This window comes from Chiloscyllium punctatum, chromosome 9, assembly GCF_047496795.1.
Source record: "Chiloscyllium punctatum isolate Juve2018m chromosome 9, sChiPun1.3, whole genome shotgun sequence".
Taxonomy (NCBI): Eukaryota; Metazoa; Chordata; class Chondrichthyes; order Orectolobiformes; family Hemiscylliidae; genus Chiloscyllium; species Chiloscyllium punctatum.
This window is the reverse complement of record NC_092747.1, coordinates 45799313-45826270: the sequence shown is the minus strand read 5'-3', so window position 1 is coordinate 45826270 and position 26958 is coordinate 45799313. Positions and strand designations below refer to the sequence as shown.

Below are 26958 nucleotides of genomic sequence, written 5' to 3'. Positions count from 1 at the left end.
AAGGATGGTGAACTTGAAGTGGCAATAGTTCTCATGTCTCCTTCCAGGTAGTAGAGGTTGGATTTGAGTGGTTGTATCACGAAATTTTAGTGGAACTTAGCATCCCCTGCTTTTCCTTGCTAAAACAGCGAGAAGTCCTAACTCTGTATCACCCCTTCATAAACCGCCTCTACATTTTAGAGTTGAAAATAATGGCATTTTTGTGCTGCTAGTTACCTGTTAGCAATATGAAAGGATCCATCATTAGATTTCACCTCAGCCACCTTTGCTCCAAAAGCTCGAGTTTCACCAATCTAACCTTGTCGCTAAAATCCTTTGTGGCTGGAACTACTCTGGCAAATCACCCACAAACTCCCTTCAGGAGCCTCAGTTTCTTTCTAAAGTTGGTGACCAGAACTAAACACAACATTCTCGTTGCGATAAGATCAGAGCTATTTACAGGTTCAGCTTAATTTCCCTGCTTTTGTACTCAAAACCTTAATTTTGAAATCCAAAGTCACATAATTACTATCTCCATGTCCTGTCACATTCCAACTATCCACACTCAAGTGTCCCTGGAAATTTCTTAGAACTGAGCCATCAAATCTATATTACCCTTCATTATCCCTTCCACCAAAATGCCTCCCTTTACATATTTCTGATGAATTTTCATCTACCATTTTCTTGCCTATTTGGTTAGCTTATGTCCTGTTGTAATTGTTTGGTATCATCCATATTGTCGGCCAGAATTTGGAATAATTGGCAAATCTTGAAATATTACTGTAGTAGTTTGTCAAATGCTTTCCATGGAAAACATTTGTTGCATTACCTTCAACGTTCTTGATTAGTTCATTTTAAAGAAACCAATTTTGTTAGTTATATATGATCTGCCTTTTATAAAATCTATTCGCTTCCTCCAATTAACTCAAGCATCTGTTAATTCTTTTGCTGAACACAAAAAGAAATGCTACCAATTTATATCTTGCACAAATACAAGAACGCCAAATTATAGATGATCACAAAATATTTATACCATTTCTGCAAAAGGGTGCTATTTGATTGGCAAGTTGATTCGAATTAATTGAGTTGTCATCATGAATAATCAAAGAGACAAGAAACTATAACTCCTGGGTAATTTAAAAATTCACAAGGCTTAAAAATATTCTTTGATTGCAGAGTTTAGGCTCTTGGGAATGAACACATGTTGCTTCTAGCAAGCAACAATGAGCCACGTTACAAGCTTTGCTAATCATCTTAAAATTAGTTGTCATTGTAGCTATTAATACATTCAGGATTGTTCAGCAAATGTTGCCCATTACATAATCCCAACCCAAGAGCAGAAAATGTGTTTTAGGTTTTTGCAAGCAGCCACTCTTCGAATATAACTCGTTGGGGATATAGAAAGAGGAAGAGCTTAAAGCAGCTATTTGTGATCCAAATCAAATTAGACATAGTACACATGTGAACATTGAAATTGCACAGCAATCTTATGGAATTCTGCTCCTTATATAAATTATCAGCATGTTGTAGCACTTTGAGGCATACAAAGTACAGTACAATATAGCACTATAGCAAATCACATTCTGCTTTGTTTTAAAGATGCTTTTAAAATTATCACAGTAAAAGTAATCACTAAATTAAAAAGGACAACTCTACTCACTCCCCTGAACATACCTTCATTTTTTCTACTCAAGGATTCATAGCCATAATTCTGAAAATGTTCTTCAATTTCTTCAAGTTCTGCACAATTTTTTTGTTGCAGTATTTGGAAGGCTCTAATTAATTCACTATTTTCTCTGTATTCATCATTAAGGGTTTCCACTTTTTTTTGAACATCAGCCTTTAAAAATAAATTATAATGACACATTGAACAATTTTATGCAAAAGCTCCTCTATTTGAACTTTAAAAAGGAGATACAGGGCAATTAAAATATTTAGCCACTCAAATTTTAAATCCATCTAAGTATTACCACGCACTGTTGAAATATTTAATTCTCTGTTCTGGCAAAGATTTTGTTGAACTTGCCTTTTGATGTACAACATTGCAACACAGAACTGTATTAGTAATTAGATGCGTAGTAATATTAGAGACCATAAAAGGTAAAAGAAGGGATTTAGAAAATGTGTTGGCAAAATTTAGGTCAGATTTGCAACAAACAACTATGTTTCAGGAACTGTAACCTACATCAGGGATTAATACAATCAATCAATGGTGAACTATTACCATTTAAAGGTAGTAATCAGTGTACAGAACACACATCCATTGACAGCCTTTGTGCTAATTTTGTCTTTGTGAGCAAGGGAAGGAAGGAAGCAAAATACCGGACATTGAACAACTGGGCACAAATGAAGCAAGGTGACATTGCCTTAACTCTATTTCTTCACTCTTTCTCCAATAAGTGATGTACAGAAAACGTTTTGTTGAATTCATCCAATTGACATTGAAATAGATGTGCCGCCAACTGCAGTTTCTGCAGCACTCTCCACAATTTCCCTAAAACTAAAGTTATCTAACGTAATGGGGGTTGAGAGCCTGATCACACTCTGGAACAAATAACGTATTGAAGATTGACATTATTGGATTTCTCACCGAAAAAGATTTATTTTACAATGAAAAAAATCCATTGGTTTGGTGTAAGCGTTCATGACAAATTTGCTTATTTCCTGATTTCACCAGAATATTTGAAACTGTGAAATGTGAATATACATTGAAGATGCAACACATCTATTAAAAATACAATACAAAAAAGTCATATGGCCTTTAAACATTTATTTTTACACAGTCAACGCACAACATGTCCCCAACTAGTCTCTCAAATGTTAGTTTCATTTGCAGAATCTCAAAATAATCCAACTATAGTATTTAATCATTCCTTGCCTGTAACCTTTTTTGGAGGATTAATAATTACAGGATCATTGTGTTTTCAAACTACAGAGTCTTCGACACCCTTCTGCAAAATTGGGGACAGGAATGAATTAAATAGTAGTGAGCTAGTTAGAGTTGCAAATGACGGAAATGTACAGTGCAAGAGGGCATTCAGTTGACCATAGCTGTACTAGCTCCTGAAGAGCTAACGTGCTAGTCCCGTTCTCCTGCCCTATTGCTGTGGCCCTCTAAATTCGTCACTTTCAAATATACATCCAGCTTTCTTTTGAAACCTAAATAATCTATCTCCGCCACTCTCCTAGGCAGAGCATTCCAAATCCTAACAACTCTGAATAAAGAAGTCTCTCCTCATCTCACGCTTAGCTAATTTGCTGACTATCTTGAAATTGTGACCACCAGTTCCTGACATACCAGTTAGTGGAAATGGAATATCCTTCTTTACCTTGTCAAAATGGTTCATAATTTTGAACAACTCAATCACGTCACCTCCTAATCTTCTCTGCTCCAAGAAGAATAAGCTCAATTTCTCTATTTTTCCTTTGTGTGTAAAATCCCTTATGCCTGGTATCATCATAGTTAAATCTTCTGTGCACTCCCTCCAAGGTTTTAATGTTCTTCCTTAAATAAAAAAGGTGCCCAGAACTGAACACAATATTCCAAATGTGTTCCAGTCAATGATTTGTAGATAAATAGCATCACTTCCTTGCTTTTATATTCTATGCCTCTGTTAATAAACCTAAAGGATCCTATAAGATTTCTTAACAAATGTTTCAACTTGCCACCTTCAGAGAACTATGCACTTGAATCCAGAGGTTCCTCTACTCATGTACTCCCTTCAAAGTTGTACATTGAACATGTATGGTCTCTCCATGGATTCTATCAAAATGCATTAACTCATTTCCCTGCATTGAAATTCATCTGCCAAGTGCCTGCTCATTTGGCCAACTTGTGACTCTGATATCAAGCAGGGTCACCCTTACAATTGACTATTCTTCCTAGCTTATTATCACTTGCAAATTTAAAGGTTTTGTCCTCAAAAAGGCATCTCCAACTAGTTTATATAAAATCAGAAAAAGCAAGGATCCCTGGGGGACACTTTCAACACATATCCAGTCTAGGAAATGCCCTCTGTACCTGCTCTCTATCTCCTATCGTTTAGCCAACTTCTAATCCATGCTGCCAAGAGACTATCAATGCCAAACATTGCTAATTTGCTAATCAACGCATCATCGGATTTCTGAAAGTCCAAATATACAACTCTCACAGCACTACCCTCATCCACCTGTCTATCATCTCAAAAGAATTTAATTGAATGTGTCAGACAATACTTGCCCTTGAAAAAGCCATGTTGATTTTCTAGTATTAATTTGCTTTATCTCACATCTTATCCTGTATTATGGCCTTCAGGTTTTTCCACCATTAATGTCAAGCTGCCAGGTCTGTAGTTTCCAGGGTTATCCTTTGCTCCTTTCTTAACCAACGATGTCACATTTTCCATTCTCCAGTCCCCTGGAACTAAAGTTCAGAGAGGCCTGAAACATTTCTATCAACTGCCAGCCTTTTTCGCATCTAATTTTTATCTATTGTTATATTACTCAGTTGCTCATCATCCACATTTTCAGCTGGGTCATTGTCACCATCTACTAATTCAGTAAAGACAGAAGCAAAGTGTAGATAGAAAATGTTTACAATTGACATGGCCCAAACTTTTGGCTCACAAGAAATAGAAAGGTCATCAGCACAGAGAGAAGTAATGGTTCAAATCTGGAATCAAAGTAATTTATATTCCAAAGCTGTTGCATCTTCCTGTCTGATCAACAATGCTTTAACAAGATTTAGATTGGAACCCCTTAGCACAAAAGCACCCTAGTTAAATTAAAGACAGACATCACTGTAGAAATGGTGCATTCACTAACTGGACCCAATACTATAAAATTTTGATAAACATCACTGAAAGTCTGTACTTTAATATGGAAGCAAGCAGAGGTATGCAGCTATCTCAATTATCTTCAAACCATTTTCTCAAAATCTGAAAGATCAGATTAAGCTACAATCTGGTGACAAGATGAGATTTAGGCATAAACAGTGACTGAATCAAACAAATTAGGCCTTCAAACTCAAAGCACAGTAATGGATAAGACATTTCGTGTAGGAAGAGGTCAGATTTTTTAAAAGAAAAACATATCCCAGGCTTATCATGTGTTACTACAGATACTTCGATAACATATTATGTTATTTGAACACTCAAGCAGAATTAGAACACAAGGACTGCAGATCTAGAAGGCAGTTCATCACCATCTTGTTAAGAACAACCAGGGACAGGCAATAAATAAATGTTGGTCAGTCAGCAATGCCCACATCCCATGAGTGAATAAAATCTAATAGAATTAGTCAATATCCTCAATAATCACAATCCTTCCATTAAACTTAAAAACCAATAAAACAGGAGGCATAAACTGGGAAACAAAAAAATTACACTCTAAGTGGGCATGGTCACAGTTAATGTGTCATTATTACTTATGGAAAAGCTCAAAGATTTTAAATATGTAATGACTACTCTTTTTACTGTATAGAGAGAGAGAGAGAGAGAGAGAGAGAGAGAGAGAGAGAGAGAGAGAGAGAGAGAGAGAGAGAGCTCAAAAAAAAAGACTTGTTAGATATATTAAGCCTAATTTTTTTTTGATAGGATAGTCAAACCATAGTTGCAAAACAGATTAACACCGTAATCATTATTCTGTCCAATATATTGTCATTAATGACAAAGTCCCCCCCCAAAAAAAATTGGTTTAGAATCTTCTTCAAAAGTCAAGAGGATGTTCATTTGCTGAACCATATAACAAGAACAGTTTTTTTTATTAAAAAGAGGCAAAAATCTAAAAAAAAAGATAGGAACAGAGTGAAGACACAAGCTACCCTATTTCCCAAATGCCTTTCCATCCCATACCAATCACTCAGCAGCCCAACTTCCTGAATTCTTCGTTCTATCCCTCCAGTGCCACTTGGATGCTCAGGTTCACATACTGCCACACATTTACCAACCATTGCTACACAGGCTATTTCTCCTAAAGGCTCACTAATGTGCTCACTCCTTACAAATAGCAGGAGAGAAGCTGTCTATGTTTGGAGAAGCAGCTCCAAACTGATTGTGTCAGTTTTATGTACAGCAATAGTGATATGAAAGAAAATTGCCATTGATTTTGGGCTTTTCAGAGTAAATTTGTCTGTCATCCCTGTACATTTTGAACTTTGTTGAAACAGCACAAAAGCAGAAAACAAAAAAATAAATCTGTCTTTTTGCTCATATCACTTGAGATTTCTTCAAAGAAAAAAATTCCAGTTTTTGTTTAAAAAACACAATTATGGGATGTAGATACCACTGAAAATACCAACCATTGTCAATCCATCCACAATTTTCCTCAAAGTGGTAATGGCGATCTGCCTTTTTTGCAATCCATCTGCAGCAAGTACACCTGTAGAGTTGTTAGTAAGGGTGGTTGAGGATTTTGATGCAGTGATAGAAAAAGAAACAGTAATTTGGTTTCTAGTCAGGATAGCATGGTGGGGAAATTGCATGTGTCTCTCCATCTGCTCCTGTCATGCTAGGTTATAAAGATTGCTGATTTGGAAGGGCTGTTGAGGAAGGCTTGGTAACTCACTGCAGTGCATTTGTGTATATAGTTAAAAATCACAACACCGTGTTTAGTCCAACAGGTTTATTTGGAATACAAGCTTTTGGAGCACCGCTCCTTTGTTGGGTGATTAGTCCAGCAGGATCAAAGGACACAGAATTTATAGTAAAAGAACAAAGTGTCATACAACTGATGCAATGTATTGAACAAACCTAGATTGCTGTTAAGTCTTAGAATAGGGTTGCAGGTTTTGATTCATTAATATATAAATTGCAGAACTTCTTTCAAGTCACATTCCTGAGATAACTGGAATGGTGACATCTCAGCTCAGACAATGCATTAAAGATATGGGGTTAGAATCTGTCTGCATCCCAACCTCGAGTCAGACTGGTTCTATTTTCAAAGTAGCAACTGATAAAATGTCACATGGACTGACTGCCTACAGAGTGTGTGCTTTTCAGACAAAATAGAATGTATCTGCAAACACAAATCTGCAAAAGGTCCATGGGGTGAATGTGGCTTTGTGTGCATTTTGTAATAGTTACCTCCACCCAAAGCCTGAATGTTCTGTTTTAATTCTAAATACTTTGTTGTGAGTCAATTTTCAATCGGATTCACAGAGAGAATTCTGGAGGAACCAAATCTCAGCCTTTTGCAAAATAATGTTTAAAAAAGAAAAATAACTCTCCCTACAGAGAGAAGGGGAGAAACATAATTCAAGTTATCGCTCCTCCATCCATAACAAAATGCTTAAGGAGTTTGATATGGTAGATGCAGAAAAATGTTTTCCACACCTAGGGAGTCAAGAAAACAGACAGAATCAGCTAATTAGGATTGAGATAAGGAGATATTTCTTTACTCAAAATGTTGAGAATCTTTGGAAATCCCTATCAATTCAAGCTTAGTGTACATCTGGTAATTAAAAAGACAAACAAAAAGAATTGCGGATGCTGCAAGTCAGAAACAAACAGAGGTTGTTAGAAAAGCTCAGCAGGTCAGGAAAAATCTGAGAAGAGAAATCAAAGTTAACGTTTCAGGTCCGGTGACCCTTCCTCAGAACTGATGGTAGTTAGGAAAATGTCAGTTTATATGTAGAAGATAGGGTGGGGGCAGGAGTAAGGAGTAAATGATAGGCAAGGATAGAGCCCAAAGAGAGAGAAAAACAATTGAATAGACAAAGGAGTCAATAATGATCTGGCTGGGAGGGTGAATAGCTATTAACGGAGACAGTTAGCAGCTAACAATAGCTGGTGTGTAATGGCAGACTGTGTGATAACAAGGCCTGATATATGTGGTAGGGGGTTGGAACATGGGGGGAGTTCAGACTAAAATTATTGAACTAGATATGGAGTATGGTGGGCTGCAGGGTACCAAAGCAGAAAATAAGATGTTGTCCTTCCAGCATGTGCGGAGTTTCGCTGGAGTGCTGCAGCAAGCCTGAGACAGAGATGCGTTAAAGTAGCAGGCAACTGGAAGCTCAGGGTATTTTTTGCAGGCAGAACATAGATGTTCTGCAAAGCGGTCACCAAAAGGTAGGTAAAGGATTTCGGAATAGTACAAACAGGTGGTATTGAAAAGAATCAAAGTGTGTGTATTAGGCCTCTTTCTACAGATACTATCAGACCTGCTTTTCCACTTTTTACATCAATGCAAGTCTCACAATTATTTTGGCGTGATTCTGAAAATTCTGCATTTGTTGGAACTGGACGTTCCCAGACTAAATATAACAGAAACTAAAATAAGTTAAACAGAACAGCAACATCAATTTTATAGCAGGTCTGTTTTCACACAGTCTGGATTTGTGATTGAGGTGGAACTTTTAAGAGAAGACGATAAACGTACATGATGTGGGAATACTAATGTTGGACTGGTGTGGACAAAGTTAAAAATCTCACAGCATTTGATCATAGTCCACCAGGTTTATTTGGAAGTACAAGGTTTCAGAGTGCTGCTCCTTCATCAGGTAGCTAGTGGGGCTGGATCATAGTACACAGAATTTATAGTAAAAGATCAAAGTGTCATGCAACTCATGGGATGTATTGAACAAACCTAGGTTGCTCAACCCATTCTAAGTGATTAAGACTGAACAGGAATCTGGATTTGTTCAATATATCACATCAGTTGTATGACGGGTTGATCTTTTACTATAAATTCTGGGTGTTGTGGTTCTGTTCACCGAGCTGGGAATTTGTGTTGCAGACTTTTCGTCCCCTGTCTAAGTGACATCCTCAGTGCTTGGGAGCCTCCTGAAGTGCTTCTGTGATGTTTCCTCCGGCATTTATAGTGATTTGTATCTGCCGCTTCTGTTGTCAGTTCCAGCTGTCCGCTGCAGTGACCGGTATATTGGGTCCAAGTCGATGTGCTTATTGATTGAATCTGTGGATGAGTGCCGTGCCTCTAGAAATTCCCTGGCTGTTCTCAGTTTGGCTTGTCCTATAATAGTAGTGTTCTCCCAGTCGAACTCATGTTGCTTGTCATCAGAGTGTGTGGCTACTAAGGATAGCTGGTCGTGTTGTTTTGTGGCTAGTTGGTGTTCATGGATGCGGATCGTTAGCTGTCTTCCTGCTTGTCCTATGTAGTGTTTTGTGCAGTCCTTGCATGGGACTTTGTACACTATATTGGTTTTGCTCATGCTGGGTATCGGGTCCTTCGTCCTGGTGAGTTGTTGTCCGAGAGTGGCTGTTGGTTTGTGTGCTGTTATGAGTCCTAGTGGTTGCAGCAGTTTTTGATGTATGGTAGTGTGGCTAGTCCTTTGGGTTGTGGCATGACCAGCTATCCTTGGTAGCCACACATTCAGCTGACAAGCAACATGAGTTTTAACTTTGTCCACCCCAGGCAACACCGGCATCTCCAGTTCTTGTATATAATACATGTGGCTACAGCAAATATTTACAAACAATCACGTGAATTAAGAATCACGTGGGCTATTTGGTCTCTCTAGTCTGCCCTGCCATTCAATAAAATCATGGCTGATTCAATTGAGCCACATCTTCCACATACTGCTGATAACTAACAAGGTAGTTGAAAGCTAAGTATCTATCTACATCTCCCTTAAAAAAAAATTGATGATTCTGAAGAGTGTTCCAAAGACTTATGGCCCTCAGAAAAAAAAATGTTCAGGTTTATCTTAAAAATAAAGGGTCTTCCATTTAAGTTCTAATCTCCCCATACATTCAATATGTTATGACTCCTGTTGGTGTTATTATTGGTTAACCCAGACTGGAAAAGGATTCTGGGTAATCCAAGATGGAGGACAGGAAAAATTTCTGGCTGTAACAGCTGCTCCTTTTTGGAGGTATTTTAGGTGCTGGAGGTGATTTCCTCAAATTGCAGGAGCAGCAATTACTGTTTCATATGCTGTTGCATTTTTTTCCCCCCAAAGTTCCAAAACAAAGAGTCAAAACAATAGCAGTTTTAAAAAGAGTGAAGAACAGACAAAGGAAGCACATGGTGAGGTCATTGCAAGAGAGGGAGAGAACCTGTACAGTTCCTGCCTTTGCTGTTTGAATTAGTGTAGTGTATCGCTGTTCATCGGAGTGCAGCTGGGACAATTATTAAACAGTGAAATTGACAACTGATCTTGGAGGAACTGTTGGGTGAAGTTAACAGCACAGAATCAGATAAGTTAATTGTTGTTTTAACTGTGGCCTACAGAAAATCTGCAGAAGTGGGTAGAGTAGGTTCTTTCTTGATTGTAGCTTTTTGGAGAAATGTCTCTTGATTAAACTTAAAACATAAGCCATAACTATTAATTTAACCTGGGGCAGTGTTTGTAGAGAAATAAGAGAGTTATTTTCTGGGTCTGTAGGCTGTGAAGGAGCAAAAATGGCCTTTAATAGAGTGATATGTACTTCTTGTCAGATGTGGCAGTTTAAAGAGAGTTTAAGGGTTACTGCGGATTATATCTGCCATAGATGGTGCCAGGCTCAAGGATGTCTCAGAGGGTGCAGAATGTTCTCACGGGGCAGAGGGGCCAGCGAGAGGTCATTGTCCATATTGGAACCAACAATATAGGAAGGGAAAAGGTTGAGATTCTGAAGGGAGATTACAGAGAGTTACGCAGACATTTAAAATGGAGGCCCTCAAGGGTAGTATTATCCGGATTACTCCCAGTGCTAGGAGCTGGTGAGGGCGGGAATAGGGGGATAGAGCAGATGCATGGCTGCGGGGATGGTTTATGGGAGAGGGGTTCACATATTTGGGTCGTTGGGACCTCTTCTGGGGTACAGGTGACTAGTACAAGGACGGACGGATTGCCCCTGGATTGGACGGGGACTACTATACCGGCAGGGTGGTTCGCTAGGACCGCTTGTGGATGGGCGGACGGACGGATACATAACAGACAGGGACAAGGTAGGACTAATAAATTAAACTGCATTTATTTCAATGCAAGGGGCCTAACAGGGAAGGCAGATGAACTCAGGGCATGGTTAGAACATGGGACTGGGATATCGTAGCAATTACAGAAACATGGCTCAGGGATGGGCAGGACTGGCAGCTTAATGTTCCAGGATACAAATGCTACAGGAAGGATAGAAAGGGAGGCAAGAGAGGAGGGGGAGTGGCATTTTTGATAAGGGATAGCATTACAGTTGTGCTGAGGAGGATATTCCAGGAAATACATCCAGGGAAGTTATTTGGGTGAAACTGAGAAATAAGAAAGGGATGATCACCTTATTGGGATTGTATTATAGACCCCCCCCCCCCCCAATAGTCAGAGAGAAATTGAGAAACAAGCTTGTACGGAGATCTCAGTTATCTGTAAGAATAATAAGGTAGTTATGGTAGGGGATTTTAACTTTCCAAACATCGACTGGGACTGCCATAGTGTTAAGGGTTCAGATGGAGAGGAATTTCTTGAGTGTGTACAAGACAATTTTCGGATTCAGTATGTGGATGTACCTACTAGAGAAGGTGCAAAACTTGACCTACTCTTGGGAAATAAGGGAGGGCAGGTGACTGAGGTGTCAGTGGGGGAGCACTTTGGGGCCAGCGACCATAATTCTATTTGTTTTAAAATAGTGATGGAAAAAGGATAGACCAGATCTAAAAGTGGAAGTTCTAAACTGGAGAAAGGCCAATTTGGACAGTATTAGGCAAGAACTTTTTGAAAGCTGATGGAGGCAGATGTTCGCAGGTAAAGGGACGGCTGGAAAATGGGAAGCCTTCAGAAATGAGAGAACAAGAATCCAGAGAAAGTATATTCCTGTCAGGATGAAAGGGAAGGCTGCTAGGTATAGGGAATGCTGGATGACTAAAGAAATTGAGGGATTGGTTAAGAAAAAGAAGGAAGCATATGTCAGGTATAGACAGGATCGATCGAGTGAATCCTTAGAAGAGTATAAAGAAAGTAGGAGTATATTAAAAGAGGGAAATCAGGAGGGCAAAATGGGGACATGAGATAGCTTTGGAAAATAGAATTAAGGAGAATCCAAAAGGGTTTTTACAAATATATTAAAGGACAAAAAAGGGTAACGAGGGAGAGAATAGGGCCCCTCAAAGATCAGCAAGGCGGCCTTTGTGTGCAGCCACAGAAAATGGGGGAGATACTAAATGAATATTTTGCATCAGTATTTACTGTGGAAAAGGATATGGAAGATATAGACTATAGGGAAATAGATGGTGACATCTTGCAAAATGTTCAGATTACAGAGTAGAAAGTCTTGAAACGGTAAAAGGAGGATAAATCCCCAGGACCCGATCAGATGTACCCTGTGGGAAGCTACAGAAGTGATTGCTGGGCCTCTTGCTGAGATATTTGTATCATCAATAGTCACAGGTGATGTGCCGGAAGACTGGAGGTTGGCAAATGTGGTGTCACTGTTTAAGAAGGGCGGTAAAGACAAGCCAGGGACCTATAGATCGGTGAGCCTGACCTCGGTGGTGGACAAGTTGTTGGAGGGAATCCTGAGGGACAGGATGTACATGTATTTGGAAAGGCAAGGACTGATTAGGGATAGTCAACATGGCTTTGTGCGTGGGAAATCACGTCTCACAAACTTGATTGAGTTTTTTGAAGAAGTAACAAAGATGATTGAAGAGGGCAGAGCAGTAGATGTGATGTATATGGACTTCAGTAAGGCGTTCGACAAGGTTCCCCATGGGAGACTGATTAGCAAGGTTAGATCTCATGGAATATAGGGAGAACTAGTCATTTTGATACAGAACTGGCTCAAAAGGTAGAAGACAGAGGATGAGGGTGGAGGGTTGTTTTTCAAACTGGAGGCTGTGACCAGTGGAGTGCCATAAGGATCGGTGCTGAGTCCTCTACTTTTTGTCACTTACATAAATGATTTGGATGCGAGCATAAGAGGTACAGTTAGTAAGTTTGCAGATCACACCAAAATTGGAGGTGTAGTGGACAGCGAAGAAGGTTACCTCAGATTACAACAGGATCTTGACCAGATGGGCCAATGGGCTGAGAAGTGACAGATGGAGTTTCATTCAGATAAATGAGAGGTGCTACATTTTGGGAAAGCAAATCTTAACAGGACTTATACACTTAATGGAAAGGTCCTAGGGAATGTTGCTGAACAAAGACCTTGGGGTGTAGGTTCATAGCTCCTTGAAAGTGGAGTCACAGGTAGATAAGATAGTGAAGGAGGCGTTTGGTATGCTTTCTTTTATTGGTCAGAGTATGGAGTACAGGAGTTGGAAGGTCATGTTGCGGCTGTCCAGGGCATTGGTTAGGACACTTCTGGAATATTGCGTGCAATTCTGGTCTCCTTCCTATCGGAAAGATGTTGTGAAACTTGAAAGGGTTCAGAAAAGATTTACAAGGATGTTGCCAGGGTTGGAGCACTTGAGCTATAGGGAGAGGCTGAACAGGCTGGGGCTGTTTTCCCTGGAGCATCAGAGGCTGAGGGTGATCTTATAAAAGGTTTACAAAATTATGAAGGGCATGGATAGGATAAATAGACAAAGTCTTTTCCCTGGGGTCGGGGAGTCCAGAACTAGAGGGCATAGGTTTAGGGTGAGGGAAAAGATATAAAAGAGACCCAAGGGGCAACTTTTTCATGCAGAGGGTAGCACGTGTATGGAATGAGCTGCCAGAGGATGTGGAGGAGGTGGTACAATTGCAACATTTAAGAGGCAGTTGGATGGGTATATGAATAGGAAGGATTTGGAGGGATATAGGCCAGGTACTGGCAGGTGGGACTAGATTGGGCTGGGATATCTAGTCGGCATGGACGAGTTGGACCAAAAAGGGTCTGTTTCCATAGAATCTATTATCAATTATATTTCCTTTTTTTTAAAAAAGATTAGATTCCCTACAGTGCGGAAACAGGCCCTTTGGCCCAACAAGGCAACACTGACCCTCCGAAGAGCCACCCACCCGAACCCATTCCCCTGCATTCACCCATGACTAATGCACCTAACAATACCGGCAATTTAGCACGGCCAATTCACCTAACCTGCACATTCTTTGTAATGCGGGAGGAAACTGGAGCACCCAGAGGAAACCCACGCAGACACAGGGAGAATGTGCAAACACCACACAGACAGTTGCCTGAGGCGGGTATTGAACCTGGGTCCAACCACTGAGCCACCGTACCACCCATAGTGGTTTAGTGTTTTTTTTTCCACTGAAAGTTATTTAGAACAATAAACAGACTTTATTATGCAAATGTAAAGATGCTTAAAGAGAACGTAATAAAGTTAGAAAGATTTCACAGTAAATGAGAAAAAAAACCCATCCCACCCATTCCAAAACCATCACTTTACAGTATTCAAATACCAGAGAGAATTCCTTCCTGTCACATCTAAAGATTTAAGGCAAATGTTTATTTTCAATTCTTGGTCTTAGGAGTTTATTGGCATCTTCCTTGAAGAGTCCCAAAGCTGAACTTCGAATGTTCTCAATTGTGAGTAACACCTTCAGTATTTCAACTAAATACTTGTGGTTCTGTTCGCCGAGCTCGGAATTTGTGTTGCAGACATTTCGTCCCCTGTCTAGGTGACATCCTCAGTGCTTGGGAGCCTCCTGTGAAGCGCTTCTGTGATGTTTCCTCCGGCATTTATAGTGATTTGTATCTGCCGCTTCCGGTTGTCAGTTCCAGCTGTCCGCTGCAGTGGCCGGTATATTGGGTCCAAGTCGATGTGCTTATTGATTGAATCTGTGGATGAGTGCCATGCCTCTAGGAATTCCCTGGCTGTTCTGTTTGGCTTGTCTTATAATAGTAGTGTTGTCCCAGTCGAACTCATGTTGTTTGTTATCTGCGTGTGTGGCTACTAAGGATAGCTGCTAATGTCGTTTCGTGGCTAGTTGGTGTTCATGGATGCAGACCATTAGTTGTCTTCCTGTTTGTCCTATGTAGTGTTTTGTGCAGTCCTTGCATGGGATTTTGTACACTACATTGGTTTTGCTCATGCTGAGTATTGGGTCCTTTGTTATGGTGAGTTGTCAGAGAGTGGCTGTTGGTTTGTGTGCTGTCACAGGAGGCTCCCAAGCACTGAGGATGTCACCGAGACAGGGAACGAAACGTCTGCAACACAAATTCCCAGCTTGGCGAACAGAACCACAACGAGCACCCAAGCTACAAGTCTTCTCCCAAACTTTGAACGCCTGCGGGCAAGAGACGCTAAGACAAGCCAGGAAATGGGAATCCTGTGCCAACCGCCTAAGCGCCACATACGAACAACTCCGGTTCCTGCACGAATGCCGAAAGAATCGAATCCTTCCACCATGTGTCAGATACAGACCACCAGTCAACAACCCACAAGCCAGGGACACAGCCAGACAGAACGGATTCAGGATGATCCAGGTAATGATTACAGACGCACACAACAGACTTCACAAATTCAGACAAGAAATTGCATGCCAAAAATCGTTAATTTCAAAAACCACCAATCAGGAATGGACCGGGACCATAGAACAGGCCATCACCATAGTACAGAACAGGACCACACACACTGCAAAAAAAAAAAAGGCACTAAAAAAGAAAAAATTGCCAAACTAACACACACCAGAGGACACCACAACACACTCTTGGATTAGAAACCTCTCCCACAGACAGCTCATGAACACGGAAAGAACAATACTGGCCAAGGGACTCAACTACAACCACAGGGACGCCAAGACAGCAGGCTACCTAGCAGCACTAGAATGCACACTCAGAAACAATGGACTGACAGAAGAGACACAGCAAACAGTGAGACAAAGTATCAGACCCCCGATAACAAGGAAAAGACAAACACATAACCTCAACACCAAGGAGAGGGAAGCACTAAAAGCACTAAGAAACGATAAGAATATAATCATACTACCAGTAGACAAAGGCAGAATGACGATCATCCTGGACAAAGCAGAGTACATCCAAAAAGCACAACAACTACTTGCAGATACCAACACCTACCAAAAGAAGGAGTTTGACCCCAACCCCACAGCTCACCAATAGGATAAACAACACACAGAGGAACCTCCAAAAAAAAAAAAGACAGATCGATAACCAGGTCTGACCTACAAAGAATGAAACCCGAAAGCAACAACACCCCCAGATTCTATGGACTACCTAAAGTGCACAAACCAGACATCCCACTCAGACCCATAGTATCACTACCAGGGACACCATCACACAAACTGGCTAAAGAACTGCAGCAGAAACTGAAACACCTGATCAGCGGATCCAGAAACTACACAATCAACACGGGAATTCTTGGACATTATCAGAAATATACACACAGACAAGGAAGAAACTATGGTCTCATTCGATGTAACGGCACGGTTCACCTCTATTGACAAAACCCGAGCCAGAGAAACAATAGCCAACCTGCTGGACATATAGAACAGACAACAAGACGGGGAACCTATCAACAAAGACGGCATACTCAAACTACTGGACCTGTGCCTCACAACACACTTCACATTTAACAACCAAACATATGAAAAAATCAACGGCACACCCATGGGCTCACCCATCTCTGGACTCATAGCAGATGCGGTAATGCAAAGATTAGAACAAAAACAGTCTTACTGCAAATTCAACCCAAACTCTGGGTCAGATATGTAGATGATACCTTTGTAATCATTAAAGACACAGAAATAGAGAACACACACCGGATCATCAACACCACACTCACAGGAATCCGATTCACTAGAGAGAAAGAAAAAGGACAACCAACTCCCATTCCTAGACGTGATGGTACAGTGAACACCGAACGGAGAATTCACCACAAAGGTATACAGAAAAGCCACACACACAGACCAAGTCCTAAACTACGAAAACAACCACCCCAACACACACACAAAAGATGTTGCATCAAGACACTGTTCAAAAAAGGGCCACAACACACTGCAGTACACCAGAACTGCAAAAAGAGGAAGAAGAACACCTATACAATGTATTCGCCAAAAACGGATACCTCCGCAATTTAATCAACAGATGCCCAAGGGAAAGACAACAGAATGGAGGACATGCCATAATCCAAAGGACTAGCCACACTACCATACATCAAAAACATTTCTGAACTGACAGCCAGACTGCTGCGACCACTAGGACTCATAACAGCACACAAACCAACAGCCACTCTCAGACAACAACTCACCAGGACGAAGGACCCGATACCCAGCATGAGCAAAACCAATATAGTGTACAAAATCCCATGCAAGGACTGCACAAAACACTACATAGGACAAACAGGAAGACAGCTAATGATCCGCATCCATGAACACCAACTAGCCACGAAACGACATTAGCAGCTATCCTTAGTAGCCACACACTCGGATGACAAGCAACAAGAGTTTGACTGGGAGAACACTACTATTATAGGACAAGCCAAACAGAGAACAGCCAGGGAATTCCTAGAGGCATGGCACTCATCCACGGATTCAATCAATAAGCACATCGACTTGGACCCAATATACCGGCCACTGCAGTGGACAGCTGGAACTGATAACCGGAAGCGGCAGGTACAAAATCACTATAAATGCTGGAGGAAACATCACAGAAGCACTTCACAGGAGGCTCCCAAGCACCGAGGATGTCACCTAGACAGGGGACAAAACGTCTGAAACACAAATTCCCAGCTCGGCAAACACAACCACAACAATGAGCACCCGAGCTACAAATCTTCTCCCAAACTTTCAACTAAATACTTCTTGTTTAGAACTTTCAAACTAGAATCCTTACACTTACACTAACCTAACTGTTCTAACATTAACTACTTTCTCTAGGAGAAACTGCTCCACACATTTAATTTCAACTAGATTTCTGCCAGCTGACAAAAGCTTTCAAAGCTATTGACTTCCTCCCCAAGCAAAATAAATATTCCTGATTCTTCCAAACAGAAAGCAAGCCCTAATTATATGACTAGCCAGAACAGTGGATCCAATATAATTCAACTGAAGACCATCCAAACAATGCAGCTCTGAATTCCCTGGTGGTGGTACCAATTCCCCATGAATCAGGGCCCCTATATCCTACATCAATGGAATTTGCTCAATGGAACTAACGTCTTATTTTATTTAGCCTGCAATTTGCTTATAACACATTTAAGTAATCCAGAGATTATCACTTTTGTAGCTCTGCTTTAAATTAGTCCCAATCTGCTCACAGAAACAGAGACTCAGAGTCGCAGTCAGCCTTTCGGGAGTTTGAGCAGAGATTGATCTGTCATTTAATATGATCACTCCATATTCATGATTTCTCCCCATACCTCGATGACTTGTAACTAAAAACATCTCTTTCTTGAAGATACTCACCCTCACCTTGGCCTCCACAGCCTTCTGCAGATTCACTGACCTTTGAGTAAAGGAAGTTTTCATTTCAGTCCTTAAGATGGTGACCCCAGTTCTAGACTTCCTAACCAGGGAAAACATCCTCCCTGCATCTAGTCTGTCCATTGGAATTTTATGTCACTAAACTAATTAAAGTCACATACCCTCTATCCTGAATAGAGGGCTGGTTGAACAGTCCTGTCACCCCAGGATCAGCACAGTGAACCTCTGCTGTACTTCCTTTATAGGAAGTATATCCTCTTAGGTAGGCAGACCAAAACTGCATGCAATACTCCAGGTGCAGTCTCACCAAGACCCTGTATAACTATCCCTCCTGAAGTCAATCCCTCTTGCAATGAAGCCTCATATAACATATGCCTTCCTAAATGCTTGCTGCTCTTGACTCTTTACTTTCATTTACTGCTGTAAAAGGACACCCAGATCCCTTTATACATCCAAATTTCCTCAATATTCACAAAGTAATATTCTGTTTTCACATTGAAGTGCATGACTTCACATTTAGCTACGCTTGGTCCACTCACAACTTATCTAAATCATTTGAAGCCTTCTTATACCCTCCTCAGTCTTCAGCAAACTTGGAAATATTGCATTTGGTTCCCTCATCCAGGTCATTTATGTAGCTAGGGCCCAAACATTGACCCTTGTGGTGCACTACTAGTCAATGCCTGCCACCTGGACAAAACAACATTTATTCCTACTCTGTTCCTGCCAGCCAAGCAATTCGCAATCATGCCAATATAGTATTCCCTATCCCATGTGTTTTATTTTTAAAAACGTTATGAACAAATCCAAAAATGCCACACCCATTGGTTGTCCCTCATCTATTGTACCTATTACATCCTCAAAAGACTAAGTAATCAGTTAATCTTGAGTTACTTTATATAAATTCTTCTGGGTTTGTCTAGTCTCAACACTTTCCAAGTGTTCTGTTTTTCAGTCCTTTTTAATACACTCTTGCATTTTCCCCCCCCCCATTATTGATGTTAGGTTAACTGGTCTATAATTCCCTGTTTTTCTCTCCCATCTTTTTTAAATAGTGGGCTTACATTAACTACCACGCAACCTATAGGAACTGCTCAAGTGTACAGAATTTTGGAAGATAACACTAACTTGTCTAATATTATCAGGATCACCTCCTTTAGTATTGTAGTATGTAGGTTATCAGGTCATGGTAATTTGTCAAGCTTTTAAATCCCTTACATTTCCCTAGCAGGATTCCTTTCTCATTGTACAGTAATTGGTTTGTTTTCTGGTTGTTCCCTCAACATATTGGTGTTTAAAAAAGTCATATGCAGACCTAGGAAATCCTCCTCCACAAAACCATTGTTCTTTGTCTTGCGAAAATTATATGCAAATTAGTCAGCCATGATTACAGTTGCACCCACATTGCATGCAACTGGTTTCTTGCCTCATGTCCTCACTTACGTCTCCAACATTATTTAGAGACCCATGGACAATCCCTAACTTTTATGGGGCTCCTAATTTCTTTCCATGCAAATTTCACATCCTGATTTTCTGAGCCAATAGCCTTCCTCACTATACTTTGATTTCCTTGGTTACTAACAATGATAAACTACCTCCAGTCGCTTTTTCATCTCTTTCCTAAATAATGCATATTCCTGGAACTACAGTTCCTATCCTCAATCATTCTGCAGCCATATCTGTAATTGAAACCAAATCTTAACCATTTAGATCTATTTGAGTTAATTCATTTACTTTGTGATTACTCCACACATTAAAAAGACAAATTCTAAATGCTTTGTGGCTTAATCTTGTTAGCCATCATAGCTTTCCAATGATTCTTCTGCCTTCCACTTTTATTTCTTACTTTTCTGTTTTATTTCTCCCCACTTTGGCTCCTAAACCCCTGTCACTCGAGTTTAAAGTTTTCCAACAGCACTAGAACCATCACACCCACCCCGAACCCTGAAAACTCCAGGTAACTTACTGCTTCCTTGAGGTGTTACAGTGATCTGGAGGCTGAACTACAAATACTGATGAGTTGAAATTCAAAATACAGACATGTATAGCAAACAGATTTACTGCCAGATTACATGTGTCCAGAATCATAAAGCATTACCTTCCCTATTATCTTTGTGTTAATTTATTATTCGCTTCCATTCTCCTAAAGCTGTTGGCCCAAAGACTGTGATCCCTCCCCCATGATACTTCATAATGGATTTGTTACTCTCCTCTACACTGCTTTATATTCCTTGATTGTAGATGCTGCCAATCCATGGGCTGGTTTCTCCTGGATGGTCTCGAGTTGAGAGTGTTGTTGATGCTATATTCATTTAAGTGTGTTCATTCACTTGTGCCTTATAAACATCACACAAGCTTTGGAAAAATAGGTGGACAAGTTGTTTCCACAGAATTTCAGCCTCTGATCTGCTCTTGTAGCCACAGTATTTTATATAGCTAATCAAGTTCAGTAACGAGTCAATAGTAATCCCCAGAAATTTGATATGGGGCATTCAGTTATAGCAATGGTGCTGAGCATTAAGGGGTGATTGTTGGCTTGTCCTTTTATTGGAGATGAACTGATGATGCTTGGATTTACTTCCCACTTATCAAAATAGCCATGTTATCTATGGATGCATGTGGACACAGACTGTTTCAGTATCTGAGGAGTTGCAAATAGTGCTGAACTTTGTGCAGTGAAACTTGCTGATGTCTGACTTTGAGGTTGGGAATGTCATTGAAGTGACTACTAGTGTTTGGATCTATGACACTAATCTGAGGAACTCCTCTAGTGCTGTACTGGGGCTGAGATGACTGGCCTTCAACACATTATCACCATCTTCCTTTGGGCTAGTTATGGCTGAAAACAAAAGACAAAGTGGAGACTGTCCCCACCCCTCCCACTCAAACTCCAATAACTTACCAAGGGTCCTTGATACCACCCTTAGTCAAATGCTGTCTTGACATCAAGGACAGTCATTCTCACCACAACTGAAACATTCATGGTCATTAGATAGAATGGCTATCTTACCTGTCGACTGAAGAATGTACCCCCAAGTTAAGTAACTTCAGATGCATTTTAGATCTAGAACGTTAACTTTCTTTCTCCCCAGAGGAAATGCCTGTTAAACTAAACATCTGGAATCATTGGTTAATAGCAACTCACTTGTATTAGTTTTGCACAAAGGATCAACATTTGTTGTGTTTTCTAAAATTTAAGTAAAATTGTTCTGTTTTGTGTAATTTTGTAGCATAGCAATTCTCCATGAGTTACATAAATAGTGCTGTGTGTCCTTAATTTCTCAAAGTGAGATGCAAGTAGAATCTGCAGGACAGAGCACACGAAACATCAAGTACTCATCTCTTCTCCCTCCCAAAACAATACTTACTGAGACAGGTAGTAGAATCCTGTTCTAAATAATTGTTTTGGGCAGTTATTAAATGATTTAATACTGGTCATATTATTCACTGCAGCTAAAAGTTCAAATGTTATAGATGCCATTTAAAAATGAAATAACAAACAGAAATATTTAGAGGGACTTTTAATTAAAAAAATGAATTTAGATATATTCAAGTCATTGAAACAAAGTGTCAAATTGCTCCAAAAAGAAAATAACAAAGGCACTTTTTTGAAGTATAAAGCAATTGCAGGACAAGAATACATACATGGAATTGAGATCAATGCAAATGGAATAGTTTGAGTGTGGAGATACTTTCCTGTTTTTGGAACAATTAAATTCCTTTTAAATTAGAGGCAATCAAATGATTTCTGTGAGTGGACTCACTTTGAGATTAATGTTATACTTCAAGTATGAAAGTAGTGCATATTATTGAAATAGTTACTACACTACTGATGTAGGAATAGGCCATCTGACCCTTCTAGCCTGCTCTGCCATTCAGTAAGATCATCGCTGAACTTTTTATGGACTCAGCTCCACTTACCTGTGCTCTCACCGTATTCCTTAATTGTTCAAAAAAAAATCCAACTTAGCTTTAAAAACATTTACTGAACTACTTCACTGGGCAAGGAATGCCATAGATTTACAGCCCTCTGGGTGAAGAAGTTCCTTCTCAATTCAGTCCTAAATCTGTTCTTTCTAAACTGGAGGCTATGCCCTCTTGTCCTAGTTTCACCTGCCAGTGGAAACATCGTCTCTACTTCTAACTTATCTATTTCCTTCATAATGTTATATGGTTTCTATAAGATCTCCCCTCATTTTTCTGAGTTCTAATGAACATAATCCCAGTCTACTCAGTCTCTCCTCATAAGCCAACCCTCTCAACTGCAAAATTAACCCAGTGAACCTCCTCTGCACCCTTTCTAGTGCCTGTACATCATTTCTCACTTAAGGAGACCAAATCTTCACGCAGTACTCCAGGTGTGGCCTCATCAGCACCTTATGCAACTGCAACATAACCTTCCTGCTTTTAAACAACCCCTTTTGCAATGAAGGACAAAATTCCATTTGCCTTCCTAATTACTGGTTGTTTCTGCAGACCAACCCTCTATAATTCATACACAATGACACCCAGGTCCCTCTGCATAGCAGCATACTGCAACTTTTTACTGTTACACCTACCAAAATGGATGACTTCACATTTATTAACATTGTATTCCATCTGCCAGATCTTTGCCCATCACTTAAAGTATCTATGTTCCTCTGCAAAGTTTCACAGTCCTTTGCACACATTGCTCTGCCACTCATCTTAATGTCACCTGCAAACTTTGACACACATGGTCCCCAACTCCAAATCATCTTGGTAAATTGTGAATAATTTCAGTCCCAACACCAATCCAAGGCACACCATTAGTTATTGATTGCCAACCAGAATAGCACTCATTTATCCCCACTCTGTTTCCTGTTGGTCAACCAATCCTCTATCCATACTAATACTTTACCTGTAACGCCATGCATCCTGATTTGATGCAGCCGCCTCTTGTGCAGCACCTTGTCAAAGTCCTTTTGGAAATCTAGGTACACCACATCCACTGGGTCACCGTTGTCCATCTTGCTTGTGATGTCTTTGTAGACTTCCAAAAGATTTCTTAAGCAGGACCTGCTCTTCATGAACCCATGCTGCGTCTGCCCAATGGGACAATTTCTATCTAGATGCCTTGCTAGTCCTTCATTGATAACAGACTCAAGCATCTTCCCCACTTAGAGGTTAAGCTAACCGGTCTATAAATTCCTCATCTTTTGACTACGCCCCTTTTTAAAACAGTGGTGTCACATTTGCTGTTTTCCAATCTGCTGGAACTGCCCCGGTGTCCAGTGAATTTTGGAAAATTACTACAAATGCACTTGGTATTTCTCCTACCATCTCTCTTCCATCAGGGCCAGGAGATTGGTCTATCCTTCACTCCATTAGCTTGTCCAACGCTACCTCTTGCTTAATAATGATTGTTTCCGGTCCTCAACTACCTTCATGTCTGTCAATTACTGGCACGTTATTAGTGTCCTCCACTGTGAAGACCGATATACAATACCTGTTCAATGCCTTGGCCATTTCATCATATCCCATAACTAAATGCCCCCTCATCCTTGAAAAGACCAATGTTTACTTTAGCCACTCTTTCGTTTTATATATTTATAGAAACTTTTGCTATCTGTCTTTATATTCTGTGTTAGTTTTTTTTCCTCCTGTTCTTTCTTACTTTTCTTTATAGCTCTTTTCATGGCTTTCTGTTGACCTTTAAAGTTTTCCCAATCTTCTAACTTCCTGCTATTCTTGGCCACTTTATATGCCTTCTCTTTCAATTTGATAGCCTCCCTTATTTCCTTAGACACCCATGGCAGATTACCCCTTTTCTTACAGCCCTTCCTTTTCACTAGAATATACTTTTGCTGAGCACTTTGAAAAATTGCTTTGGAAGTCCTCCACTGCTCATCAACTGTCCTACCATAAAATCGGTTTCCAGTCTACTTTAACCAAGTCCTCTTTTACATTGGGCATGTATATTTGTCCTCAAAATGAAGATATCTAGTAGTTTCTTATTGGTCGGCTGAAAAAGGTTTCTGAAACATCTGTATCTCAAACTCAAACCACAAACTGTGACTTACAGGAATCACAACTGCAGCCAAAAAATAAAATCAAACCTCAAACAAACAATACACTGAATTTTTAAAAAAAAAGTTATTCTAAAACCTAGATGGCTTACTCAAAAAGAAGAGGGAAAATACAGCGGGAAATAATCTTGTTTGCAACAGGCAAGCTTTGAGGAAAATAGTTAGATTTAGCACTTGCAACACACAACTAATCTATGATAATGAATAAATTCATAATTTAAACTCTACCTTTATAAGCCTGACTTCAGAATGTAACTCATGAAGGATCTTTTTTGGAGCTTCTTCTTCATGATCTTCATGGAGATGGAAATAAAACATACATTTAGGTTTCTTCAGATTTATCAGAAAAATTCAAAGCTAAAGTTAAAATAAATGTACCAAATTAGGAAATAATATATTAAAATCAGCACCAGAAGACATGGTGTATATGCAGAGTATGGTTTGGTAGCAACTGAAATTTTAGCCAGAGAGGAAGCTTTATGCAAATTATTTCCTATAACTAACAGTTCCAAAACATTTTAGAAAACAAACTAAGGTGCAAGTGGCACACACAGATACAACTTTTAGGATTACATCATTTTAGTAGATTTGATTACCTTCCCATTACAATAATTCATTAACTGTTAATTTGCCAGCTTACCAGACTCATTATTCAAAGCATGATCAAGATATTTGGTTTCGTTCTCCAAATTTATTGCAAGGGTCCTCAACTTGGTGAAGAAATTATGTATTGGATCCATTAAAACTATTTAAAAAAAGTGAAAACAATCTTGATAGAAACAAGTTGACATAGCATCAGAATTTCAGATTTTGAAAAATAATGAAACCTAGAGTTAACACCTACAAATTTCTCACCAATGAAATCTGTAGTCACTTCATATTTTTACGCTTTGCAGATTCATAAAACAAAAGATTATGACATTTAAACAGACTTATGTTGTTAATTGCTTTCCTGAAAGCTACTTCAACATTTAAATAATTTATAACCCCACCTTGCCTTAGTTTACAGAAGTACACCACCTAGAGATCCACAAACCATTATCCATGCGACTCACCATCCTTTAACAGACACTTTATTCATTTCACTCTGACACTCATGTTCCACCAAATCTAGGTTTTTGCTGGCAATTCCTTTACTGTCCACGGACTGCACCATACTTCCAATTCCACTTTTCTCTTCCAATTATAAATATCTTTCCTCCTAACCATTTTACACTCCTGCCTTTATTCCACCCTTCTTGCCATCCATTCCCCAGTAGCTTTAACACCATTTATACACAAGTATTGTTGTTAATAAAGTAATTCTTGTTTATATCACAATATTTTAAATACTTGGCTGCCTTAAGTAACACTGGCACCAAGGGGCAAAGGGCCCCAGTCAGAATTGGCTGTCAACACCAACCAATTTTGCACAAAAACAACAATCAACAAGACTGCATATCAGTCAGTTCCAAACTGTAAATGTAATAAAACCTAAATTAAGAGTCCACAGACTTGCCACAAAAAGAGGGTCTAAGGAAGTTTGGATCGAAGAGTGAGGCTTCAGCTCAAGAGTCTTTGACAAGGAGGTTGAGTGAAGTGATTACGCCACAGCTGAAGAGGGTGAAGACATGACTGCCCAGCTGGTTCAGTGTGCTACGTGCTTGATGTGGGAGGTCAATGACTCTGGTGTGTCTGGCTCTTTTATGTGTGGAAAGTGTGCACACATTCAGCTATTGACTGAGCATATTGCAGCACTGATGAAAGAACTCGAGGACCTTAGGCTCATCCGAGAGAACGAGATCTTTCTGAACAAGACCTTCAGCAAGATTATTACACCAATCATGCCAGAAGAAAGCAGACGATGAGGAAGGCAGAGAGGAGACAGGTGCAAGAGACCCTGGGAGAAGTACCTGTCAGGAACAAGTTGAAGCTTTTGGAAACAGTATATAGAACAATACAGCACAGAACAGGCCCTTCGGCCCACGATGTTGTGCCGAACTTCTATCCTAGATTAAGCACCCATCCATGTACCTATCCAAATGCCGCTTAAAGGTCGCCAATGAATCTGACTCTACCACTCCCTCGGGCAGCGCATTCCATGCCCCCACCACTCTCTGGGTAAAGAACCCACCCCTGACATCTCCCCTATACCTTCCACCCTTCACCTTAAATTTATGTCCCCTTGTAACACTCTGTTGTACCCGGGGAAAAAGTTTCTGACTGTCTACTCTATCTATTCCTCTGATCATCTTATAAACCTCTATCAAGTCACCCCTCATCCTTCGCCGTTCCAACGAGAAAAGGCCGAGAACTCTCAACCTATCCTCGTACGACCTACTCTCCATTCCAGGCAACATCCTGGTAAATCTTCTCTGCACCCTCTCCAAAGCTTCCACATCTTTCCTAAAGTGAGGCGACCAGAACTGCACACAGTACTCCAAATGTGGCCTAACCAAAGTCCTGTACAGCTGCAACATCACCTCACGACTCTTGAATTCAATCCCTCTGCCAATGAACGATAATACTCCATAGGCCTTCTTACAAACTCTATCCACCTGAGTGGCAACCTTCAAAGATCTATGTACATAGACCCCAAGATCCCTCTGTTCCTCCACCTGACCAAGAACCCTACCATTAACCCTGTATTCCGCATTCTTATTTGTTCTTCCAAAATGGACAACCTCACACTTGGCAGGGTTGAACTCCATCTGCCAC

General features: G+C 40.2%; 1 protein-coding gene across 4 annotated transcripts in view; it reads right to left on the bottom strand.

The window, feature by feature from the left end:
- ska3 (spindle and kinetochore associated complex subunit 3) overlaps window positions 1-26958 on the bottom strand; it is a 61571-nt gene that overhangs the window by 27426 nt on the left and 7187 nt on the right. For 2 of the 4 annotated variants that reach the window (XM_072577420.1, XM_072577421.1), the window contains exons 2-4: window positions 24902-25006; window positions 24490-24554; window positions 1654-1819 (exon numbers count right to left, since the gene is read on the bottom strand). In XM_072577420.1, coding sequence (XP_072433521.1) covers window positions 1654-1819; window positions 24490-24554; window positions 24902-25001 — 331 coding nt within the window. In that variant the 5' untranslated portion in view covers window positions 25002-25006. Of the gene's footprint in view, window positions 1-1653; window positions 1820-4198; window positions 4382-24489; window positions 24555-24901; window positions 25007-26958 lie in introns of those variants that run through there. The other 2 variants (XM_072577423.1, XM_072577422.1) reach the window with 2 other exon arrangements.